Source organism: Opisthocomus hoazin, chromosome 4 (assembly GCF_030867145.1).
Source record: "Opisthocomus hoazin isolate bOpiHoa1 chromosome 4, bOpiHoa1.hap1, whole genome shotgun sequence".
Classification (NCBI taxonomy): Eukaryota; Metazoa; Chordata; class Aves; order Opisthocomiformes; family Opisthocomidae; genus Opisthocomus; species Opisthocomus hoazin.
This window is the reverse complement of record NC_134417.1, coordinates 39,728,774-39,752,379: the sequence shown is the minus strand read 5'-3', so window position 1 is coordinate 39,752,379 and position 23,606 is coordinate 39,728,774. Positions and strand designations below refer to the sequence as shown.

Here is a 23,606-nt window from a genome sequence, read left to right as displayed (position 1 = left end):
CCTTTGGGGTAGGGGCTGATAGCTGCCCACAGAAAGGAAAAGAACTGATAAGGTCTACGTTAAGTAATAAAAAATTCTGGATTTTAAGCAGTTTAGCCTAATGCAACCAGGTAGTCCTGGCCTCTGTTGCCTTTGTCTGGGCAAGTAAACGCTGTGTAAATACGAATATTTTGCAGCAAGTTTTTCCATTTACTCTCTGCTTTCCCCCAGAGTTGCATTCTCTTTTCCAAAATGGCAGCCTCCAGGCTTGGGGAGGGGGGCGGATGAGGTCAGGGGGCAACAAAAACTTCCTCTCGACAGAAAAACATCATTTAGATGCACCACAAGCCATGTTTGCTATGGCCTAGGGAGCAACAGAATGAGAATTTCAGAGGTACTTACCCTAGCCAGAGGCACTGGAAAAGTCACACCTGCTATCCCATCGCTGACGTGCTTTTCCAAAAAAATTCCAGCATGGCGACCTTCGGGATTACCAACTGACGGCACTTCTGTGTGCGGGGCCGCTCTTGGTTCTGCACCTGCCCTGCAGCACGGCTCTGCTGTCCTGGTTTGCCACGCACTCCTCAGACCACCTCCTGGGAACCATCTGGAACGATCCTCTGCGCAGAAAGGGCCGTTCACGAAGATTTTCTCAGACAAAACAATTCCAGACATCCAGAAGACACACTTGGTTTTTGGGGTACATATGAGAACAGAGTAAGATGCTATTTCCACACCGAGGACTACTTCTAGCAGCACTCAATCACAACTTGCTTCCAGCTGCTTATCTCAGCTTGGTAAGCGCCCAGAAGCAACGCACCTGAACCACAGCGACAAGCGAGCAATCTACTTCCCAATCAAAAAAAAGGAGAATTTTGTGCAACAGCCTTCTGAGAAAGCGGCTTTCACAAGATGGTAGCACTTCTACGGAGTCATTCGGGCCATCAACTTTTGGACTGCAAGTGCCATCCACTGATATGCACAGTATTTATATCTGGCATAAAGGACTGGGATCTGCATCAACCCCAAACCACACCACACTTCCAGCATTTTATGTGCAGTGGATGGGGTTTTGGAGCTACAGATGGAGTGAAAACATCAAATCTCGGGTACGAAGCCCGGCGAGTTTGCTTTCGCTGGCCTGGGGGATGAAATGTTGTTTCTTACATAAAAGGATTTAATTCCATCAGGGAGCTGGAGTTGCCAGCTGAGAGAGCCATCACCCTCCCAACTGTCGCAGCTGACGGCAATATGGGATGGGCAATTTAGGGAACTCCTTGGAAGGCCAAAGAATGACTTCACTTCACCTGTGTGAAGCACTACACCAAAATCTTCTATTGTGGTTTATTACTCTCAATCATTTTGAATCAAATAATCTTAGTTTAAAATATTTTTCCTGAAGATCAACAGCAATACTGAACATCTGCAGGATAAGCCTGCCAGGTGCACAGGGAGAGTGCTGCACGAAGGGTATCTGTTGCTACTCAGATTCCCCGCCCACCAAAATGGCAGGAAAAAAAAAAGAAACTTTAACAGTAATAGTTGATCAACATTTTATTTAACAAAAAGATCAGTTATCCAACATTTAATGGTATCAAACTCAAAAAAATATTTCACTGCCCTTTCTATAACAACTGTATCAAAAACCTACACAAAACGTTTTCGTCCAACTGCAATACCAGTTTTTAACAAGAGCGTCTCGGGGAGCTTACAAGCCACATGTACAGATCAAGAAAAGCAAGAAACTCAACACAAAGCATATCATGGAAACACAGCTCCCTTTCTGCTTGTCTTTGACACTGTCGCACTATAGCTATTTGTGCTCTTTACACGTAGTCTGCTTGAGGGGGGGTCATACAGCCTTCAGAAAAATCTGTCTGTTGAGTGTGTTTGCTATTAAACCGCTCGCTACATTTATAGATCCAATGGGTGACTGTCCCACGAAGTCACGTAATCTCAGCAGTGCTCCCACGGCCGATTTTGTACCGAGCAAGAGGCCAGCACGTTTGCAGGCATAAACAGACGGGTCTGTTTCTTGATTCTGTCACTGTCTTTTTGTTTGTTTGCCGTGCCAGACTGCTCTGCTGCGTAAGCTCAAAGTACTTACTCGTTAGCCTAACAATTCCCAAAATAGGAGGCAGAAACCCAACATAAAATCAGTTCTATCCAGTATTTAGGACAGTATTGGGACCCCATAGTACTAATATTTAAAGTCTAACGAAACTATAAATAAGGTTGCAACTAGAAAGGTTTGGGAATCACTGACCAGAACACTGTTTCAACAGGGCAGCAAGAAGAGTCAAGGTTGTTAATTAAATACAATGCACACGGTAGCAAACTTTTATTTTGTAAGGTAAAAGCCCAACACATACGCAGTTACAATTCTAGGCCTGTTTAATTTAATTCACAGCTTACAGAATTTTGCAGTGGCACAGCTATCATTTGCAATTGCATTATCATTCTGCAGTTTGCAAATCAGAGCTCCTGCTGGCAAATATTCACATGAGTTTGTTCAGTTACTGGAAAGAGTGCTCATGCCTTTGCAAAGGAACGGGGCTCAACGTCTGACAATGTTTACAGGTTATTTTCGTGGGGAATACTTTCGGGTTTGTTCTCCTGCAGAAATAGTTTGGATACAGAAGGTTTTTTAAAACTCTTTTAAAAGCACTCAGTAATTTTCTGCCTACCATCCATCCATGTGACCGTGTATTGTTCAATGACAACTTCTAATCTTTAGCATAACAACAGACCATGTGGTTCACGATACCACATAAAGCAGTACACTCTTTATCCATTTATACATCCTACCTTGAGGTACTTAACATTTTTTTCAAATATACCTAATGATTCCAACTGAAAATCTCTTCCTGTTTGAACAGTCTGCCAGCACATGGGCGCAGGCAGACACAGGCTACCTAGCTGAGTGCTAACCTTTCCGTAACGTGCTCGCCAAAACCTCTTCCAGGACACACGTTCCGACAGTAGGTCAGCTCAGGACTCTTCTTTTTTTCTTAGCTTTACAGTTCATCGTGCTCCTCTCTGGCCTCCTGGTCTTTCAACTTGAATTCTTCAGCGGTAACTTTGCCATTTCCATCCCGGTCTTGATTGGTAAACATATTTTTAACAATCTTTTCAAAATCAAAACCAGGAGCCAGTTTTCCTTTGCCAGAATCGACTTGAGCTTGAATGTACTCGGAAAACTAGGTGGAGGGAAAGGAGGAGAAAGCAGCTCACAATGAAACAGACATTTCAAACTGACAAGGTATTCGCCAAAGTAGCATTTATTTGTTCTGACTCTTCAGCATTTCACTACTGAAGTGTAGATACAAGTACACTGTGACAACGTAAATTAGACTAATTAGGTCAGACACCTGAGGTTAAATCACTCTTTCTGGAGTTCAGCAGGGATTTCCTCGCTTATTCCAGTGGGTCCCACACCCGTAACAAGAAAAGTTCTTTCTCATAATTTAGGGGGAGGATGAGTTGAACAGAGTGACTTAGGAACAGATCTGTATGGAGGGAAGGGGTTTAATTCCACGTGCTGATACAAGAAGCTCACACTGTAAAACACACATCCACCGGCATCTTACAAAAAAACAACAGACAAGAAAAAAGAATGGAACACAGAAACAAGACTTTAAGTATCAGGATACCGTGAGATTTCTTACAGTAGCTTCAGGCATTAGGCCTTCCACTTGACTCCTGTGACTTCGGTGGGAGAAGGGAGAAGAGCGATGAAAAGGTTGCAAGGTTACAAAGTTAGCTTTCCCTAAAATCCTTTTCCTGATACATCTGATGAAGCTATTCAAGCTGGTTAGACAACCATCTGACAGAAGTCATACTGCTGGCTTTCCCAAAACAGAAAGTCCACAGTCAAACATAACTTTTCCAACTACTGTTATCTCTGGCACTACTCGTTAAATAAGCTTCAGCAACGAGAGCTATTTCTGACATTCATTTACACCTTTTAGGCCAAGCATCCTCCCGCATCTCCTGGGCTTCTCCTCCTTGCTAGGGGACCAGAAGGATGTGGATAGCAATAGACATATCCCACCTTGCTTGTTCTCTAGACTGGTAAAAGCTCTTTCCTTCTCTGCAAGGGCAGAAGGAGAGGTAAACACAAGATGGAGAAAGAAGGAAAACAAAGAGGTGGAAGAGAGCGCTAGGAAAAGGGAAAAGAAGATTTTGATTTTGCCCCATTGGCTTGTTAAAATGCTCAACGGCATCTCACACTGTTCCATAGGTCCACAGCCCACCCCTCGAGCGCTGCAGGCAGCACTACTCGAGCGAGGAAGGACACAAACCAGAACAACAGAGAAAGCCAGCAAAGAAGACTGAAGAAGAGAATAAAAAAATTGAACTCCCAGATTAGAGAAACCGCAGAGGAAAACCTCACGGAGGTTTATATTATCACGGACAGTGTGGCAAAGGCAAGCGGCTTTCAGTTAGGGCACCCAATGACATTCTCACACTGCAGATTTTAGAAGCAAGCAAGGGGAAAGGGACTTGTTCACACGGCGCACAGTTCACCCACAGATGGAGCAGCCACGTGCACTGCCAGGCTCCACAAGTGATTAAACGGTTCCTGGCTGCACTGCTGCAGGCTCAGCTCTGGCCCAAGAATTCACCACAAACCTCCAGTTGACGGACTCTGTGAAGGCCGACACAGTGCAGGATCGCCGAATACTAACTCTGCCTCTTACACCATGTATCTGTTGTGGACCAAGGAGACCATGACAGTAAATGGTCTTAAGTAGTATGGCCATTCTTCTATTTCTTTTTGGTTCTATCTCTAAGGCTAAACTACCATGCTCTAACTGACATCCCGTTAACTTGACAACAAACACCATGTCAGAAGAGGAGAGGAGGAGAAGAGGAGGAAAGGAGGAGAAGAAGAGGAGGAGAGACCCCATTCTTCAGCATCTGCATTGATGGTGGTAGGAGAAAACCACTGCAAGTGTTTTCACTGTGTCAGCTTACCTCCTCCAGAAGAACCTCTCCATCATGATTCTGGTCTATTTCTTCAAAAAGATTGGGAGAGACTTCCCCGTTCCACACAAACATGTACCCTTCAGGCAAGCCAGACACCAGCTCCAGCAGTTCGATGTCGAAAACTAATACAGCACTACCAGGCACTTCTCCTTCTGTCACAACAAATGGCAAAGAGGGATATTTATCCTCACTTACACTGAAGGGTATATTTCCTTTTAATCCACAATTAAATTTCTCTTCCTGCTCCAACAGGTGCTTCTCTACTGTGATCCCCAAGCCCCGTGATCCCAATCCCACCAAATATCCCTGTTCACTTTGGCAGAGGTGATCAAACCATAAAGGAAGCTTTCATAATAGAACTGCATCCATTTTTTTCATTTCTAAAGATAAAACTGCAGGAATGAATCAATGAATCTTGCTGATACACTGTGTATCAAGGTGCTACTGCCAGACTCAACAGTGTTGCAACTGCTTGGGATGTTACCTCAGGGAAACCACGGAAGGAGTTGAATTTATTCTTGAAAAAGAAAACTGAGGACACCTCTAACTTCTGTCCAGTAGCAAACAAGTAATCTCTTCAGATATCCGGGTACATACCAAAACACTGACACTCACGCAATGTTTCAGACCATATATATTGAATGCAATTTGAATGATGGCAAATGCCTACGACAGGTACGTTTATAATGGCTTTTGACACAGCAGACTTCTTATGTTACAAGGAAAATTTCAATTTATTATATACAACTATACCATTTTACATAATAGTATAAAATGTTGCATATATAATACTTGTGTCATATTTCATGTAAGACAGGTACAAGTGAAAATGCTTCTTCATCTCTTATCACAAATTAATTCTCCATTAAGCTTGGCACATGATGCCTGACAGACAGTCTTTAGAAAATACAAACTGTTCTGGAGCTATTCTTTGAAGATAGCAACTTAAGCTGTTTCCACATACACCAGTTTGTTGATCTTAGTGATCTATCAATAGACTCTTTTCCCTCATGTCTTTTAACTCAGAAGACCAGTAACAACCACACATACTGGGAGATGAGAGTTCTTGTCACTTCTGTATTGTTCTTTTTATTATTGTTGCCTTTATCATTAAAAATTTGTAAGTCTCCATGCTCTAAAACAGAGCAAACTGCCTTAAATGTAGTGGCGCTGGGGTTTCAACAGCACCGATACACTGTTTCACAGATTGCATTCAGTTTAGGTAGTTTCTGAATTTTCAGGTTTCTTTGAATTTTCTAACCTATTAGAGCTGAACAGTCCTCTTCAGTTTTGTTTCCTGAATAACACGTCACACGTCCAGGCGTGAATACCCAAACCCCTATCACAGAGCACGGTGTTTACAGCCCTCTGCAACGCCAGAGCGCCTGGAGCTTTCCTTTTTGACAAAGCAACGTTACTGGGAGTGTGTGCTCCCTTTTGTACTGGGATGGTCTTTCTACTGGCCACAGCAACAGTATGACCTAAAATGCTACACAGACAGTACATCCATTTCACTGGAGAATGGGGGTGGGGGGTTGTCTAAAATATTGACATGAGAAACCTCTAAAAAAATCCCATTCAAGCAGCAAAGAGACCCTCACCTGATGTCCTAACGCACAGCACATAACAAAACATGCATATTTGCATTTCAGTTGCTCAAGAGATGCTAAGTGCATGTGCAATAGGTTTCGTTCACTTACCAACTCCATCTTCTCCATAACCAAGATGAGGTGGAATGATGACTGTTCGTCGTTCCCCGACACACATGTTTTGAAGGCCCATGTCCATCCCCACCACCACCTGTCCAGATCCCAGAACTATGTTGTAGGTCTTGCCAAGACTGTGTCTGGAGTGGGGATAGGAAAAAAAAAAACCAAAAAACCAACCCTCAACATACAACAGAGAATTTCTGTTATTCAAAATTACCGCAGGAACAGCGATTTCTAGTTAGTGTCCTGTCATTGCCAAAAATTAACTTCATGCCCAACGCTCTGTTCTACCAAGCGGTTACCTAAAGTTGTTCTCAAGGTAGCAAGTTACAGCCAACACCAAACAGAAGTGTCCTTACCGTTGACAAGCCCTCTGGTACTAAAATTATAGGCTTCTTGAATGAAATCCAACGAAAATCATTAATCCTGCCAATTAAATCCCCAAAGTATTTTATCTCAATATAAGGGCCTTTGCCTTTCACATATGCATTTCCAACTAATGAAGTTGGACTTTTTAGCAGATGCAAAAATTTCAGATGTACATTTGTCCCAGAACTACCAACCTATACGGATCTGGGTGCGTTCACATGGATCAGCCATCCCTTTAACGAAATCGGTCGCTATAATGTAGTAGTCACTTCACCAAGACAGCACGGAAGTGTACCACTACTACTGCTATTTAACCACACTATGTTTTGATTTATACCTTGCTGCTGGTGGCTCATGTCTAAAATTAGAAATTAATCACAAGTTAAAACCCCAAAAGTTAAACACATATTGTGATTCTAAAAGCAGAGCGTGCAGTGTTAAGGCTTTTTGCTCGGTATGTGTCACAACAGCAGGACCCTTTCTTCTGTCGGCCTCCTTCCTTTGGTCGTTTGGCTTGGCCGCAGCACTGCAGGACATGCTTGTAGAACGGCGTATTATTTGGAAAGAAAACAATTCAGTGGCTGGGAGGTCAGCCTTAAAATCAGGAGCACAAGATTCATGATATTTGATTCCCTATAAACTGCTTTGAATGTAACAGTCTCAACATCTGTAATCGATGGCCTTGCTGGACTTGTCCATGCCAGACGAGAGACATGCTCGGACTCGGGCATCAAGAGCCAAAGAGTTAACAAATGGAGCAATTAACTTGCGCTTATCTTATCAGACAGAAGTAAGGGGGGACAGCCCATCACTGTAAACCCAGTGATCTGTGGGGCGCAGCGGAGGCCGCGCAGCCAGAGATTGCTTCGGATAAAGCACAGATGGCCCCCAGAAGCGCATACCACGATGCCTGCTCCATAGGCAGGCGAAACTGCTGAGTCCCGCTTCTGACGACACGACATCCCATGCCAAGAGCCAACCGACACATAATAATTGACTTCGTCCCACCTCGCAAAAGGATTTTCAAACATATAAAAATTGGCACTTGAAAGCTCCCTTTAGGAGGAGGAGCCAAGCGAGAACCTTACCTGACGGACGGGTCGACGGGCCTGAACCTCTCTTCCCCCCCAAGAAGGGACGACTTTTTGGTAAGAGTTGCGCCTCTGACTTTGTCAGACGTACCCCCGGGAACACATTGTTAACTAAAGCCCTAAACCATTACCTTTGAGCTCAACTTTTGTAGACAGTGCATTTATCAACAGCAATCCCGAATCTGTGATGCCTGTCCCTTGAATAAATTACCTATTGTTTCCACTTTGTGAAACTGTTTCAGTGAAAGTCCTTGGAGAGGCTCTGACAGGCAAGCTGAATCTGACAAGTGGCTACACACTTCACCCTGTAGACATAAACCATTGACCAAGTCTGGGACTAGGAGTAGGAGTAGATCCAGCCGCACCTGGACTCCTCTCTGAGAGAGAGTTTAGAATGCAAGGGGGTCTGCTCTGAACCTTGTGACTCAACGGGAGGGCTCTCCTTTTGCTGCTTATCAGACTCCCTTACCCCTTTTAACGCGACAGCATCCCTTGGTTCCTGCTACAAAATGCGAACTGAGCTTTCCTGCCATATAAAAGGGTTTTAAATCCAAACACATTACTTGCATACATACTTGCCTACAGCATCACACCATGTGCTTCAACGTAAGCCAGCTTTTCATCTCTGCAAGCTACTGTGTACACTGTGAAAACTATGAGCTGCTTCCTATGCTAATTAAAACCTGCTTAAAAATAGCTTTTCCCAACTTCCCTTCCAAAAATAAAATATTGTTTAGGTGACTTGCACTATCCAAAAGATGAAGGCAGAAAAAAAGCTAGCAGAGTTATTCTTGTAGCTGCAGCGAACAGCGTGATGGGCTTACTTTAGTTCTACATGAGACAGACCGGAGCAATCTCTTCTTCCCTCATAAACCTACTGTCAACAGGAAGAAGGAAGAGGAACATTATAACCACAGTCACGAACAAGCCCTCTTGATAGTTTCTCCATGCTGACACTTAGCGCAACGCTACAGTACAGGAAAATGAGCACCCATGTGTGGTACAAACGTGACAGTGACCATTTACTATCAGCTACACTCAAGCTAGCTTTAACTAGACTACACCGAGCATCCCCACCAGCCCTCTCTCAGGATCACCGAATCAGTGCAGAGTGCAAATCCTACCCAAGAAACCAAACACACTCGGACAGTTTGTTCACATGGAGCCCTGTGTCGCTCCAGTCTGACTGGCCCAGACACCTGAATTAGCCCTTCCAAACAGAGGGCCATACAGACACCCTGTCTCGTCACCCCACCTATAGTGTTTATGTTCTTCTCCAACACATTCCTACACCCACTTTGTTACCAGTTCTCTCATTATGCCATGATGGATTGTCTTTTTCTTGTCTTCCTCCTTTATATCTTAGGCAGGCAGACAGGAAAAGAAAAATACATTATATGTAAATACTCCATTTTTCACTTAAAAATTCATTATTCCCTGCCAGCCCACTTTATGGGCAATTCGTTCTGCTTTCACAGCTGCTAGGGACTTTTTTCTTTAACCAGGTAATATACTTACGTCGAGTCTAGCAAAGTACCGTCCAGGAGCGAAGCATTGTAGTGATACTTCAAGTAATCTCCCTTCTTACTCAGTACGGTACAGTTGGAAGGTTTGTAGTTAACCGTAATGCTGACCGAATCCGAGGGGTTGTGGAAATCAACCACGTGGATGTCAAAGACCAGCACGGCAGATCCTGGAATCTTTCCTAAATAGGAAGCAAATTAGGCAAGTAGAGAAAGAAACGGAACCCAAACAGGCTTCAGATGACCAGGTACTGCACCCCTGTAGGAATACGTATTCCCACCGTGTCTGCTACCGGGTCACTCTGCTCTTCTTGTTCAGACTTAAAGGGTTACATCTCCTCTGCACGCAGCAGATGCAAGCCGCATCCAGTGTAGGAAAGTGAACCAGTGGAAAAGCACTAAACAGGCACTCAGTTCAACACCAAAGGAAAAAATTTCCATTATTCTGAATTTGAAAATTATGCAGAAATTAAGGAAGAGCCATATATTTCCTGTGGCCATCCCAAGTGACTTATTCATGTTTCAGATACCAATTTGTTATTGGTCATCAAAATTCTCACAGAACTTCTCATGTGTCAAGGAACGCCATTCTGTCCAAAAGGTTACATTTCCTTAAAACATCCTGATAGTAAGTGACTTCTTCCCCCCCTTCCCAGGACAACGTGCAATCGCATTACCAAGACCGACAGACACATCCAGACCCAGGACTCGGTTTTGGAGGAGTCTAACACCCAGATCAACAGCACAGAATCTGCACTCCCAGAACAGAGGCTTCTCTTCTAACTCACTTTTTCCAAACAACATCCCAGGAGGTACCTTTTGAAACACCAGCCATAGAACTGATCGGCCAGAAGGGTTATCGTATTCAACCTCTCACAGCAATCTTTTTAGGTACTAACGAGTTTTCCCAAAGGAACCTTAACTGTATGCTATACATGCACAGGTACTTTGCTGTTACATGCATCCACCGTTTACAGAGGTGGCTTAGGAGTCCACAAAACCTGTGGCTGTGGAAGGAACAAGGAAGAAAACTCAACACAATTAATTCATCTGGCATACAGAGCTTGTGACGACACACAGGAAGGAAGATCTCACACCGCAAAGCTCCCGGCATCCAAGCACCAGTCTGTCTGAAACACTGACTATCCAAATGAGTTCAGGTCACCAGGTACCAGTCTGCCTGCAACACTAATTAGCCAAATAATCTCAGGTCACCAATTACACGTGAGATTGTTCTGCGTTCTTATTGTCCTGCCTGTTTAGCTAATTAAAACAATTTTTCAAATTCTGGGTGTAATCCTGTCAGTTGCATGCCCACAAAACAACGAACTAATTAATTCATAAGCCTTTCAAATGCCAAAACAATGGAACTACACACAGATGCACTAAACAATAAAGGAAACATTATTAATTATGGAAGACTTGAATGACAAGTCAAGCTCACCTCTTCCTTCTTCTCCATATCCAAGATGAGGAGGGATTATTATTCTTCTTTTTTCACCAGTGCATACACCTAGCAAACCTTCATCCATTCCAGCAATCACATAACCTTTCCCGACATAGGTGTCATACGTACGATTTCTTGAATAGCTATGGAAAATATTTGCATTTTAGCAGTGTCAGGTGCACTCAAGAAAACACACAATCTTGCAATAGGTCTGCAACAGAGTTCTTAAACCAGTTAAGGTCAAACACACAGTCACTGACCAGGCACCTGAGAGGCACAATGCAATCGCCATGCTCAGTGACTCTAGGCCACCAAGTTTCATAATCAGTGATGCTCATCATTTGCTAATCAGTACTGGGACCCTGGCTATGGCACTGCTTCTCTGCAAATACGTTTCTACTATATCTTGAAAGAAAATCCAACCTGTTTATGTATTTTAGACTAAACAGAAAACATGTTTTGATAAGTAACTGAAAAAAAATGGTTTCCCCCTTTAAATTATCCTCTGCTCTGACTCTGCTTTAATAAGTGCTTATCAACTAGATACCGTTTACGTTCATTTTCATGAGACACCCTTCAGACTATCTCATTTTGCAACCACAGCTATGTGGTTCAACTACTCCAGGCAGGAGGTGAGATAAATAGGTTCTCCTGGGAGGCACAGTATTAACATGAGTCATGACACCAAAACAGTATCAATACTGTCCCTCCCTTCCAAACTATGCCAATCACTTGTACGTAAGTTGAGGGATCTGCTTCAACATCTGATGATACAATAAAACAAGCCTACGGCAACAAATGATGTTTGTTGTAAGGATGTGTCTGTCTTCCGCCTTTCTTCAAGGCACATTACATGAAGGCACTACCCAAGGAAGGCAAGGCAGCAAGGGCTGAATTCATCTTTACAAGGCAGCTCTGGGCATGAGCAAGATCAGCACAGACCCGGATATAACCCAGAGGTTTATTCAACTGCTCTGGGTCCAGACAGCCCTGGCTGAGCTGCCCAGGGGCAGTTCTGCAACTGAATATTGCAGAGGGGAAAAAACGAAGGACAATTGTTATTAGAGCTCTCGACCCCAGCCATTCGCAGTGCTTTCGGCATGCTCCCTGTACTAGTGAGAACATTTTTCCTGCCCAACTCCAAGGCTTTCAATAACTATCATTAGCTGCTCTATTTCTTTATGGATACCTGTTAGATATCAGCCTTTCTTGGCAGGCAACCAGGTTACGACACTCTAACAAATAAGCCCTCTGACAACTGTCAGCATTTGAGAATGATTTAGAGGCTGCTGCCCACAAAGTATTTATTACTATTTATTGACAACAACCCTAATATAAATACTACAGCCATTTTAAAATATTGTTTAATTACTGCAGACAACACTCATTTACGTCCCAGAAAAGAGAGATTCTGGGTAGGTGCACTGTGGATAAGCTTTAAGTTCTTAACTTAGAAGTTTTCATAAGCTGTAAATTAGTCTACAGCGATGACGGCTGATGCAGGTGTCTGGGCTTCTATCCTCCCACCAAGCTGGGCAGCTGAATGGGGAGGTCAGGGTTGATTCTGAACCTTACCGCACCTCAATTCAATTACATGAGATACAGCTGACTCCTCCTCATGGGAAGTAGCACAAGTGGCATACTACGCAGCCTATGTTTGCAAACTGATCCTGATCTTCAGCTTGCAGCAGCTGCAGTAGTACTAAACATTTTCCCACGAGTTTATTTCACAAAACAGTTTACTGTGGCTCATCTTCAACTCTTTTTAGCTACTTGTGCCAGCTGTTCTGAAAGCTGGCGTGAGCAAGTAAAGTACTGCTCATTAAAGAGCAAACAAAAGTGAAAGGAAGCTACAAGGGTATTATTATTCATCGTATAATTCTGTACACGAGGCTCATGTGCCCAGAGAGCTTTGAATCTGAAGTGACAGCAATCCTTCCTCCTTTATCACAGAAACCCCACTGCTGAATTCAGTCTTGAAAGACACCAGCCTTCAAAATGCAAGCAGCTTTCAAGTACAAAGGGAAAGGCTGTCCTAAGATTAACCTCAGACTAGCCACTAGCTCACAGACTCACAACTCTCAGGACATAAAACGGGAATCATCTTTATCTTCTCTCTCTTCAGGAGCATTACCTACTTGGCAGATAAAGCCCATGGGGCAAAACGTCTTCAGGCTCGAGTGCCTAGAGCGTACAAAGCTTCACGAGGGGGATCATCACCCCTAGATGGCGTCTGTGATATTGCCATGACACAACATGGGCCTTTGTCTTCCTTCCCATACTGAAAAGGCTTCTACGAGTTTTTTAAGAACAGAAGACTCCAACTCCACTCACAAATTTCAAAAAGGAAGGAAAAGCAAAGAACTGTATTTGGGCATATTACGGACCAGATAGATGAGCCAAACTGGAAATGGGATCTGTAGGGCTGAATGGTTCGGTTACCTGGAATCAAACAACGTGCCATCCAAAAGTGTGCCGTTGTAATGGTATCGAAGAAAGTCTCCCGTCTGGCTTCTCCGCTCGCAGGATTCAGGCACGTGCTGGTTCTCAATAGTAATACCATCTTTGGGGTTATGGAGATCTAGCAAAGCCACATCAAAGACGAGAGAAGCTTGGCCAGGGATGTCCTTACCTACAAAAGCATTAGAGCAGAAAGTTGGTAAGAAAGAGCAAGTGTTCTACAAGCAGCCTAAACATGTTTGCTGAAGAAAAGTAACCTACTGCTGAAGATCAGGCACCTCCCCTCCCAAAACAAATTAGCATGATCTGCTTCTAGTCAGTCATTTTTTTGTTTCGTGTGTGGGTTTGTCACTTTACTCTCCGACTCAGTTATTTCATTCTGTTCCTGTTGTGGTGGCACTGCTTCACCAAAACCAACAGCCTCTTCAACAACACACATCTTAGTCAATATACACCAGCTCTGCCTGAGCTACACAGCTTAGTCTACCAGTATTTCCAACACGCCTCATAGAATTGCATAAAATAACCATCAGAATGCGAATTTGGTACATCTGCTCTTCCCATCCTATTAATATCAAAACAGGAGACCGCATGATGCAAGTTGAAGAAGGGTAAATTGAGTATCTCAGTGAAAAAGTACCTTTCCACCAATACACAAATTATAGTGTGGGTTGCTTTGACTGGGAACCATTGAGGCCAAGATCTTGGCAAAATTTTAAAGCACAACTCTACGAAGTTTTGTTATCTATGGAGATGGCTATCACAGTTAACAGTAATGAATTCATGCTGGGGTATGAAACCTTCTACACCACAGACACATTCTTAAACATTAGAGCAGAGAAAGAATTTAAGAAAGCGTCCCAAACTATACCCAATTGCCCTCTCATATGACATGGGGACCTCTGTGTATAACCTGCAGGATGCATACAATCTCATAGGACAATTAATCCATCCAATAGTTATTATTAGGGCATTGCTTGCAAAAAAAAGAACAAAACTGGAACTAAAAACACATTTTTCTTTTTCAAAAGTTTTCTGTCCTCTGTGGCAGTCATTGAAAGAAGTATGCAGTCACCTGACTTCCAGTTTTTGAAGCCACTAGATATTAATCACAGACTATATTCTCCAAATGAAATTTCAGTATACAGATTACAATTGTATCAACAATATGTCTGCTAAGCAACTTACTGTTTAAATTAAAAAAAAAAATCTTGTACTTGCTAACCAGTACAACCTTATACATAATACACTTTGAACCTCTCTTTTCTTCACTTTGTTCCATCTGTCTGAAATCAGTAATAATGCTGCCCATAAATTTAAAATACACTAAGTTTGTTTTAAAATATGGATGACTTGGATCAAAAAAAAAAAAAAGATAACTTTTACCATCTCCATCTTCTCCATATGCCAGGAAAGGTGGTATTGTGATAATGCGCTTCTCTCCTACGCACATTCCCAAGAGACCTTGGTCCATACCAGGAATCAGCCATCCAATTCCCACATAGGTATCATAAGTTCGCATTCGATTATGGCTAAAAATGGAAAACAAAACAAAACAAAACAAAACCATGAAAACAAAACAAAACAAAACCACACACAAATGTCAGACAGCCACAGGAAAGAACAATATTAATCCTCAAAAGCCACATGCTATGCACAATATAATTCATAACTTGCTGCTTCACAAATACTGCTCCTTGATTTACCACGGGCTGGCTGGGTAGTGCTTCCCAGAGCACTCAGCTATTTCAGGTACGCAACAGAGGTTTTGAAAACTGGCTCACAAACAGAATGGCAGCTGTTATTAAAGCACCATTTTCCACCAAACTTTACTGAAATACACATGCTGTAAACTTCAAATCTCAGTATGAAAGTGTTAGTACCTCTATTTCATTACATGCTTCGCTTAGTTTATAAAGCTTGTATCTAACTTTAATAGCTATGCTGCAGTGGTTATAGAATTTTTTAGACTGCAAATAAACAGTAATATAGATGCAGGGAATGGAATTTGGAAAAAAAAAAAGGGGGCGGGGGGAAGGATCTGGGCTCGTAATCCCCACTCAGAAATGATGTACTCGTTTATTGGTTTGAGTCAGTACTGCTGCCCCATAACCCCTCAATAAATTACTGAGACTTCTACAATGCTAGCTTTCATTTCTTGTGTTTCTGAGCAATTGGCATTAATTGTTATACCAGTGAAGAGGGAGTAAATGATGGTTGAAGGGGGAGTAAATGATGGTTTCAGGTGACATCAGATACCTGTTAAAATACACAAAAGACACACAACCAGCTGAGTACCTTGAATCAAACAGAGTCCCATCCAAGAATGTTCCATTGTAATGGTATCGTACAAAGTCCGACACCTGGACTGTCCGAGGACACTTCTCAGGTTTGAAGTAAGTCTGAACCTGCACTTCATCCTCCGAGTTCCAAAGGTCTATCAGGAGCACATCGAAATGGAGCACAGAGTTGGGGGGAATCACACCAGCTGCAAAAGCAAAATGACATAACCAGTTTTCTTTCCCTTTTTGTACAGGGCACCAGCGAAAAGGGAACCAAGCCACGCATACCCAAAAACAAAGGCACATAATGCACACCCTGATCCTTCTTACGCTTATATCCCCCTGGCCCCTTGTCACTGTTGCTGCTACCTAAGGGCGGGAATCTGGCAATATGTCTATCAGGCAAACTGATCTTGATTTAGCATTTATTGCCTCTACGAGTGTGTAGAGCAAAGCCGCTTTTGGCACTGACAAGGCCTTGTGCAGCACTACAACGCCAAAACACAGTAACTATTTAACGAGGTAGGTATAAATAACTAGTTAACTTCGGCAGCAAGGTTCCTTTGCTGAAGGTGCTCTACAGTCAACAGCTCTTCCTTCTGCAGCAGAGGGAGCCTGGAGCGATCAGCTCGGCTACTGGCTCAACGAACACCCCGGAGCAGAGCAGAACCTCTGTGAAATGCAATTCCTGCCCCTTCTCTTCCGTCACGCCATTTTCTAACTGCTCTGCTGAATCACCTGCCCAACCAGGCGTTCACCCGCCCGGCGCTGCACTTACAGACGCCTTCGCTCCCGTAGGCGAGCTTGGGGGGAATCTTCACGAACCGCCGCTCGTTCACGCACATCCCGACCAGGGCTTCGTCCATCCCAGCGATAAGCTGACCTTTTCCCACAAACACGTTGAACGTGGATCCCCGGTCATAGCTAGAGAGGTGAAAGTGAGCAAAAATGTTAGCGGTTCATTCAGCCATCATTCCACTATTTTTTTGAGAGTTTAACCTTGTGTCCCCCTTGCCCCGTTAGCGCAACTTTATCGTAAGACAGCTGCTAAGAAAAAGGGCAAATCTAAATGTTTCTGAGACCTTCTGCTCACTGCTCAGCATCTACCTGAAACGTGTTCTAGCAGTGTGCGATGGACACTGCAAGCACCTGAAGCCTGTAACTACAAACAGCTCACTTACACACTAATACTATAACCAGTACTGGAAAATCACGGATGAGAAAAAAAACTGAAACGCTATTAGAAGACGTGAAAGGATGGCTGCTCCCACAGAGGATCTCAGCATATCGATTTTGGTGAGTAATACCACAAAAATACTACGTGAGACTGATAAACTTTACAACCTGAGACATCACAGGTGGGGACTCTGTGGGAGAAGAGGAAAGGGAAAAAGATGCCTTTTCGAGTAATAGTTGTGAGACCGGCCAATTGGTTCTTTATTTTCTCCAGATGGATACTTATTTTCTTCTCCACATTCCCAGCTCTCATGTCATTAAGACTTAAACAATCAAAAAATAGAGATGTGCTTTAAATAGCAAGTTTGCCAGATCAAGACAGCTAGCTAAATGATCTTCTACTGCAATAATACATGAACATTTGAAAGGTAGAAGAAATGATGCTTAAATGATAACAAAGTTTTCCACAGAGAGCAGCAGCGTGACCACAGCAGAACATTAACATTAGCTTACATGATTAGTCTGACCACCTTAAATCCGCACAATGACCCCACTCTGCTGCGCCTGAATTACTGCTGTTATTTAAGCAATGTATAAACATACAGCAGGAAGCATTTCAAAAGCTTCGTGCCTATTTTTAAGCTTTTACTCCTTCCATTTTCTCAAATTCCTTTTGTAATTCAAAGGACTCCCCTTCCCCCCTGAAAAAAGGCAGGACTGGAAAAAATAATTTAAAAAAAAGGATTGCGCCTCTTTGCCTGCTAAAATATTCTGGAAAGCAGCCAGTACTAGATATCGCTGGGGAAATGATGTCAAACTTTCCTTCGAAGACTGTACACATCACTTCCACAACATACTGAGCCTCCTAACAGTCCCAGAGCCTTGAAGCCCTCAAATATTTCACTGAGTGATCTTCCTGTTCCTGCATCATTTCTTTTCCTGGCAAACATTTCCCTTAAAATAAACAACTCTCTAAACCGACCATACACTTTCGGTTGCACAAATATTCCTACTCCCAGGCAAGGATGGAAAATATTTAAATTAGCTCCTGACAAATTCTGTTACACACACAAAAACATAATTAGGATGTTAAGACTAATAACATAATAGGTTCTAAGAAACCCCAAAAAGTGGTATTTTGTAGCGATTGACAAAGCTTAGCAATACATCTGGGATGGACTTAGAAGAGCTTTTTTTGGCCAAAAATAAACCTACAATTAAGAAAAACAGATCATGCAGCTTTGCGGGACTGACTGCTTTGCAGACTCCTTAAAACTAAGGAAAATTATTTTCTGTTAGAGCAATTGGCCAAATTCACAGCAGATGACTAGGCAATTAAATTCAGACTTAAAAATGCAAATCAGTTTATGGTCAAGGAAATAAAAATGCAAATGCTGATGGGGAGAAAAAAGGAATAAACAGGCACAGTAGTTAATTTATGTGACGCAGTCATGAGTATTAGGACTGTCAACAGCCTGCTAACAAGAAGAGCTGTATTACTCTCTTCTACTTGGAAATACAGAAAAATAATTTTAAACCTCAAGAACATTTTCAGCAGTTGAAGAAGAAACAAATAAAACGGCCCTTAGTTCAACACCCAGAGTATTTTCTAGACCAATTTCATAGCAGTGTTTGACTAAACTGATGCTGGCAAGCACTTTCATAAACTTACTAAAAAAAAAAAACAGGTAGCAGCTCCGACAGGTAGAAAAATGGGCTTTCTAATAGGCTAATTTTAGTATAAATTGATTGAGTATCTTTAACTTGTATGCAGGGAACACTTAAGATTTTATGACAAATACTCCAAAATATTTCTTCCATTAACCTACAGAACATAAAACCTCCTAATTTTCTACTGTCTTAACATGACAGACCAGTCATCAATCAATCTTAAAAAAAGACCATAGCTAGCAAATAACAAAATGTATGCCAGCATGAGCCACCGTCTAGAAAAAACATGACAAGCTGAACCAACCTGACTTTTTACACCCTTCTGAAACGAAAACGGCCACACAAATACTCAAGCTAGATTAGACTACCATCATTCTTATTTATTTACTGGTATTTAGAGGACCCGAAGAGATATAGGCTGTACAGGTCTGCACAGCCTGTTCCTGCTCCAAATAATTCGGAGCCAAATGACACGGAACTTGGAATTAAACCAGAGCCAGCACTTGGGAAGACCCTCCAGGTGTCCAGGTGCCCTGCCTCAGTGCAGAAACTCGCTGGCACAACTCAGCGTACCAGTAAGCCCCAGTGTGTATCTGCAGAAATCAGAAACACATTGCTGAACACATGGCTGGTTTTCCAATTGTCACATATTTGTAAAATGAGAAGTGAGGACGCTGCTCTTCTTTGCGTGTCCTCACATCTGCAGCTAAGACTTATTTTCCAAGACTGTTCAGCTGCCAACGAATGTCCTGGCTGTGCTTTTTCACCAAAACCGCACCAATGCCAGCTACCGCATCCCGCACTTTATCGGGCGAACAGTCAGCTCCGGAGGAAGAGCTGGGCTTACTGTGAAAGGCAGTTATTTCCCTAGGGCTGCAGATTTTCCTTGAAGTACGAGGAAGATTACCAAGATTACTGAAAATACATTTTGCTTTTTCCTTCCGAGTAATACTTTGATCGCTGGCAATGAATGAAGCAAGAAAAAACAAAGAAGCCGTCAGCAGCACCAGCATCCTTCACAACATCCCGATCCCGCTGTTTAGGCTTCCTGATCCCAAAATAACAGCAGGAAAGCAGCCAGACGCTGCACTGTGCATAGGTCACATTTATTCAAGAGTAACTTATCCAAAAGCTATATAAGCACAGTCTGATAATTCTTGTATTTCTGGTAAAGACAACGATTCAGAAATGTTTGCGTCCTAGTAGGTTTGAGCCTAGAGAAGACTTAGGAAACATGCAGAAAGAAATCGGCAGGAAATCACCGAATACTGCGACTGACTGCGGTATCCTATGTGCTCCCGTTTACCAGGGAACCTGAATATCCTCGCGGTCTTCTCATCTCTCGGAGCAGAAACCTCCTGGTCTGCGCCTTGGAGAAGCCACCGGAGGAACGTGGTGAGGATCCATCCGGGCACGTAAACTGCTGCGAACTGGACCCGGCCACCGCTGAGGCCTTGCCTCCGGTCCTCAGCAGCCACCACCCAGCCCTCTGCCCCGTGCTCTTGCTCGCACGGCATCGCCACCACCCCGCTTGCGACCGGTCACCCCGAAAGCGCTCGCGGGCCGCGGCCATGACCAGGAGCAGCGGGACCCGGACCAAACCTCAACCACGGCCTCCACCCAGCGTCGCCATCTCCGAACGCCCGAAGGAACACCTTCGTGGGGTGTCCCCTCCCCAGAGAGCACCCCCACAACCAGACCCCGGGGGCGGGGGGGGCTGCACGCCAGGCCCCGCGGCAGACCTGGAGTCGAAGCGGGTCCCGTCGGGGAAGGCGCCGAGGTAGTGGTAGCGCACGAAGTCTCCGGGCCGCACGGCCCGCGGGCAGCTCTCGGGGACGAAGCGCCGCTCGACGCGGAGGCGGTCGGCGTCGCGGGGGGGCTCGGCGGAGGGCACCGGCGGCGCCTGGCAGGCGGCCCAGCTCACCAGCAGCGCCGGCAGCAGCAGCAGCGCGCCGCAGCCCGGGCCCCGCCGCCGCACGGCCGCCGGCCCCGCCATGGAGGGCTGCGAGCGGGGCAGCCGCCGGGCGCGACAGGCGGCGGGGGGACGGACGGACGAGGGAGAGCGGGGCGCCCGCCCCGGCCCTCCCGCTCCTCCTCCCGCCGCTGCAGACTTGCAGACGTGGATGAAGCGCTCCCCCCGCCCCCGCGCGTCCGTCCCCGCTGCCCGGGCCGGCGAGGGGGCGGCGGTGCGACGTGGCGCCGGCCCCGGCCCCGCTCTCCCGGCCCGCAGAGCGGCGGGCGGTTCGGAGCGGTGCCGGGTCCCGAACCCGGGGCGGGCTGGAGGCCCCCCGGCGAAGCCCCGCACCGCGGCTTGTCGGAACGGTGCTCGCACCGCAGCGCGCTCCCTGCCTGACTGCCAACACCCGGGAATTGAAAAGCCCACCGCAGGATGGTGTGGGCTGGAAAGGACCCTAAAGATCATCTGGTTCCGACCCCCCGCCATGGGCAGGGACACTTTCCACCGGACCAGGTTGCTCAGAGCTCCATCGAACCCTGCCTTGAACACTGCCAGGGAGGCGGCAGCCACAGCTTCTCTGGGCAACCTGTGCCAGTGCCTCACCACCCTCATGGTGAAGAATTTCTTCCTTATATCTAATCCAAATCTACCCTCTTTCAGCTTAAAGCCATTACCCCTTGTCCTGTCACCACGTGCTCTTGTAAAAAGTCCCTCTCCAGCTTTCTTGTAGGCCCCTTTGGGTACTGGAAGGCTGCTCTAAGGTCTCCCCGCAGCCTTCTCCAGGCAGAACAGCCCCAGCTCTCTCAGTCTGTCCTCACAGGAGAGGTGCTCCAGCCCTTGGATCATCTCTGTGTCCCTGCTCTGACCCCGCTCCAACAGGTCAATGTCTTTCCTGTGCTGGGGGCTCCAGAGCTGGACATAGGGCTCCGGGTGGGGTCTCACCAGAGTGGAGCAGAGGGGCAGAATCCCCGCCCTCGTCCTGCTGGCCATGCTGCTTTCGGTGCAGCCTGGGATACGGTTGGTTTTCTGGGCTGCAAGCGCACATTGCTGGGTCATGCCCAGCTTTTCATCCACCAGCACCCCCAAGTCCTTCTCTGCAGGGCTGCTCTCAATCCATTCTCCGCCCAGCCTGTATTTGTGCTTCAAACAACATCACAAATGTTCTATTTTAGATTGAAACTCCAAAGACACACGTTGGTGCGCTGTCACAGGTATTTGCAACAACCTGTCAGGGAAACTTTGCAAATGACACTGAAAAAAATGACCCGCCAAGCACCCAGTAAGGCACCGGTGTCTGAGATGCATCACTGCCCCAGTCGTCCAGCTATCCCCTTTTCCTCTCTCATTGATCTTGCACACACCAGTGAGGAGGAACTTAGGTTTGTTCTCAGTTATTCTAACTGGTTTCAGTGAAGAAGCATGGAAAAGCTAAGTACCTGCGTGTGAAGCATCAAACCTTGAGAAAGATTAAGTTAAATAATACAACATTTGTGAAAACGGAGGGAATTTTATGGCAGCAGGTTTGGGGCAAGTGGCTGGAAATACAGGCACACCTAGGAATGTCATTTATTTAAGAAACACCGATAATAAGATTTTGTTATCGATAAATTATTAAAGCAGCACAACCCACACTCGGGTGGACCACTTGTGAAAAGAAACCACTGAAACCAGGGCAGCTGTGTGCCCACAAATGCCTGAGCTCCGCGCTTGGGAAGGTGACAGCTCGCGGGCCCAGCTCCCCACGCTTTCTGCATCCGCCACCCAGCTGGATCGCCCCAGCCACAGCAGGGACGCAGCCAGATCAAATGTTTTTAAAGTGCCTTCAAAAACGCCCTTGTTTAATATTGACATACTGCTAGGAAATGGCTGCCGCTTGACGACCTAACCAGTGAAAAAAGTTAGCAACTCGGGCAGCTGTTTAACGATAACCAGATTTGCGGTTACAAATCACGTCCTCCTTCCAACAAGTCACGCTGGGCGTTCCCAATCAGCCCTGCGAAGCATCCTTTAAACAAGCTGTGTAAATTGTCTGGCAGTTGCCTAGATTTAAATAGCTTATTTTGATGTTGGTTTGCATGGACACACTTTGTTTTCTTAATGAGAACTCATAGTTCACCATTGCAGTATGTTGATACAACCAAAACGAAGATAAAGCTTACCCTACATTTGGCAGTTCTTTTTGCCAGGCAGTGATGACACAGGCTTTATTTATGCCCATTTATTTAAGAAGTTCTATGTTTTCAAAACAATTCCTTGGATTCTTGCTATTTATGCAGTTTTGTACTTGTTATTCATCACCTCTGTCAATAACAGATCTCCACTTTCGATGTAATTACCATTGCCTCAAGACTGCTATAAGTGTTACCAGTTTTATTCACTACTAACAGAGGCACATGTCCATTCTGTGTTACCAAACCTGCACGCTTCATGCCCCCGCTCCATTCTCCCCGTAGCTGATGCACCTCTCCATAAGCACATGGAGAGATCGACATAGTTGCCAGCCAGGCAGCTGCGGTTGCTTTCTATCCTCAGTCTTGTTCAGGGAGCACAAGGGTAGCAGAATGCAAAAGCTGTCCAGTTTTCCTTAGAAATGTCATTTTTAATGTTTTTCTAATTTGTCAAAGCACAGACACACACAATACAAATTCTTATTTATAATTAACACTTATTAATTCCGCATTTTGGGCATGCCGATGGCTATCAGATCTCCTGCTCTTCAGTCAACCCAAACACAGCAATGACTAACACAGCGTGAGCCAGGAGATAAGCACTGACATGCATAAAGCGCCTAGAGCAGCTAGTCCTGCAGGGACAATTATCCTTCCCAGACTTCAAACCAAGTACAGCTAAGCTCCATTCTCTCTCTGAGAACTTAGCTTCCAGGAATGTCACAGGTCAGACATTAACTGAGAACTAAGGAGCTGGAATTCATGCCTTTGCATCTGCTTTT

General features: G+C 44.8%; 1 protein-coding gene across 2 annotated transcripts in view; it reads right to left on the bottom strand.

The window, feature by feature from the left end:
- Nucleotides 1-1,537: 1,537 nt before the first annotated feature.
- The window catches only part of FKBP9 (FKBP prolyl isomerase 9), a 33,750-nt gene continuing 11,681 nt past the window's right edge, over nucleotides 1,538-23,606 (bottom strand). Inside the window, exons 1-10 of one of the 2 annotated variants that reach the window (XM_075418654.1) lie at nucleotides 20,442-20,695; nucleotides 16,631-16,776; nucleotides 15,869-16,058; nucleotides 14,957-15,102; nucleotides 13,553-13,742; nucleotides 11,108-11,253; nucleotides 9,659-9,845; nucleotides 6,672-6,817; nucleotides 4,960-5,123; nucleotides 1,538-3,179 (exon numbers count right to left, since the gene is read on the bottom strand). In XM_075418654.1, coding sequence (XP_075274769.1) covers nucleotides 2,997-3,179; nucleotides 4,960-5,123; nucleotides 6,672-6,817; nucleotides 9,659-9,845; nucleotides 11,108-11,253; nucleotides 13,553-13,742; nucleotides 14,957-15,102; nucleotides 15,869-16,058; nucleotides 16,631-16,776; nucleotides 20,442-20,695 — 1,752 coding nt within the window. In that variant the 3' untranslated portion in view covers nucleotides 1,538-2,996. Of the gene's footprint in view, nucleotides 3,180-4,959; nucleotides 5,124-6,671; nucleotides 6,818-9,658; nucleotides 9,846-11,107; nucleotides 11,254-13,552; nucleotides 13,743-14,956; nucleotides 15,103-15,868; nucleotides 16,059-16,630; nucleotides 16,777-20,441; nucleotides 20,696-23,606 lie in introns of those variants that run through there. The other variant, XM_075418655.1, reaches the window with a different exon arrangement.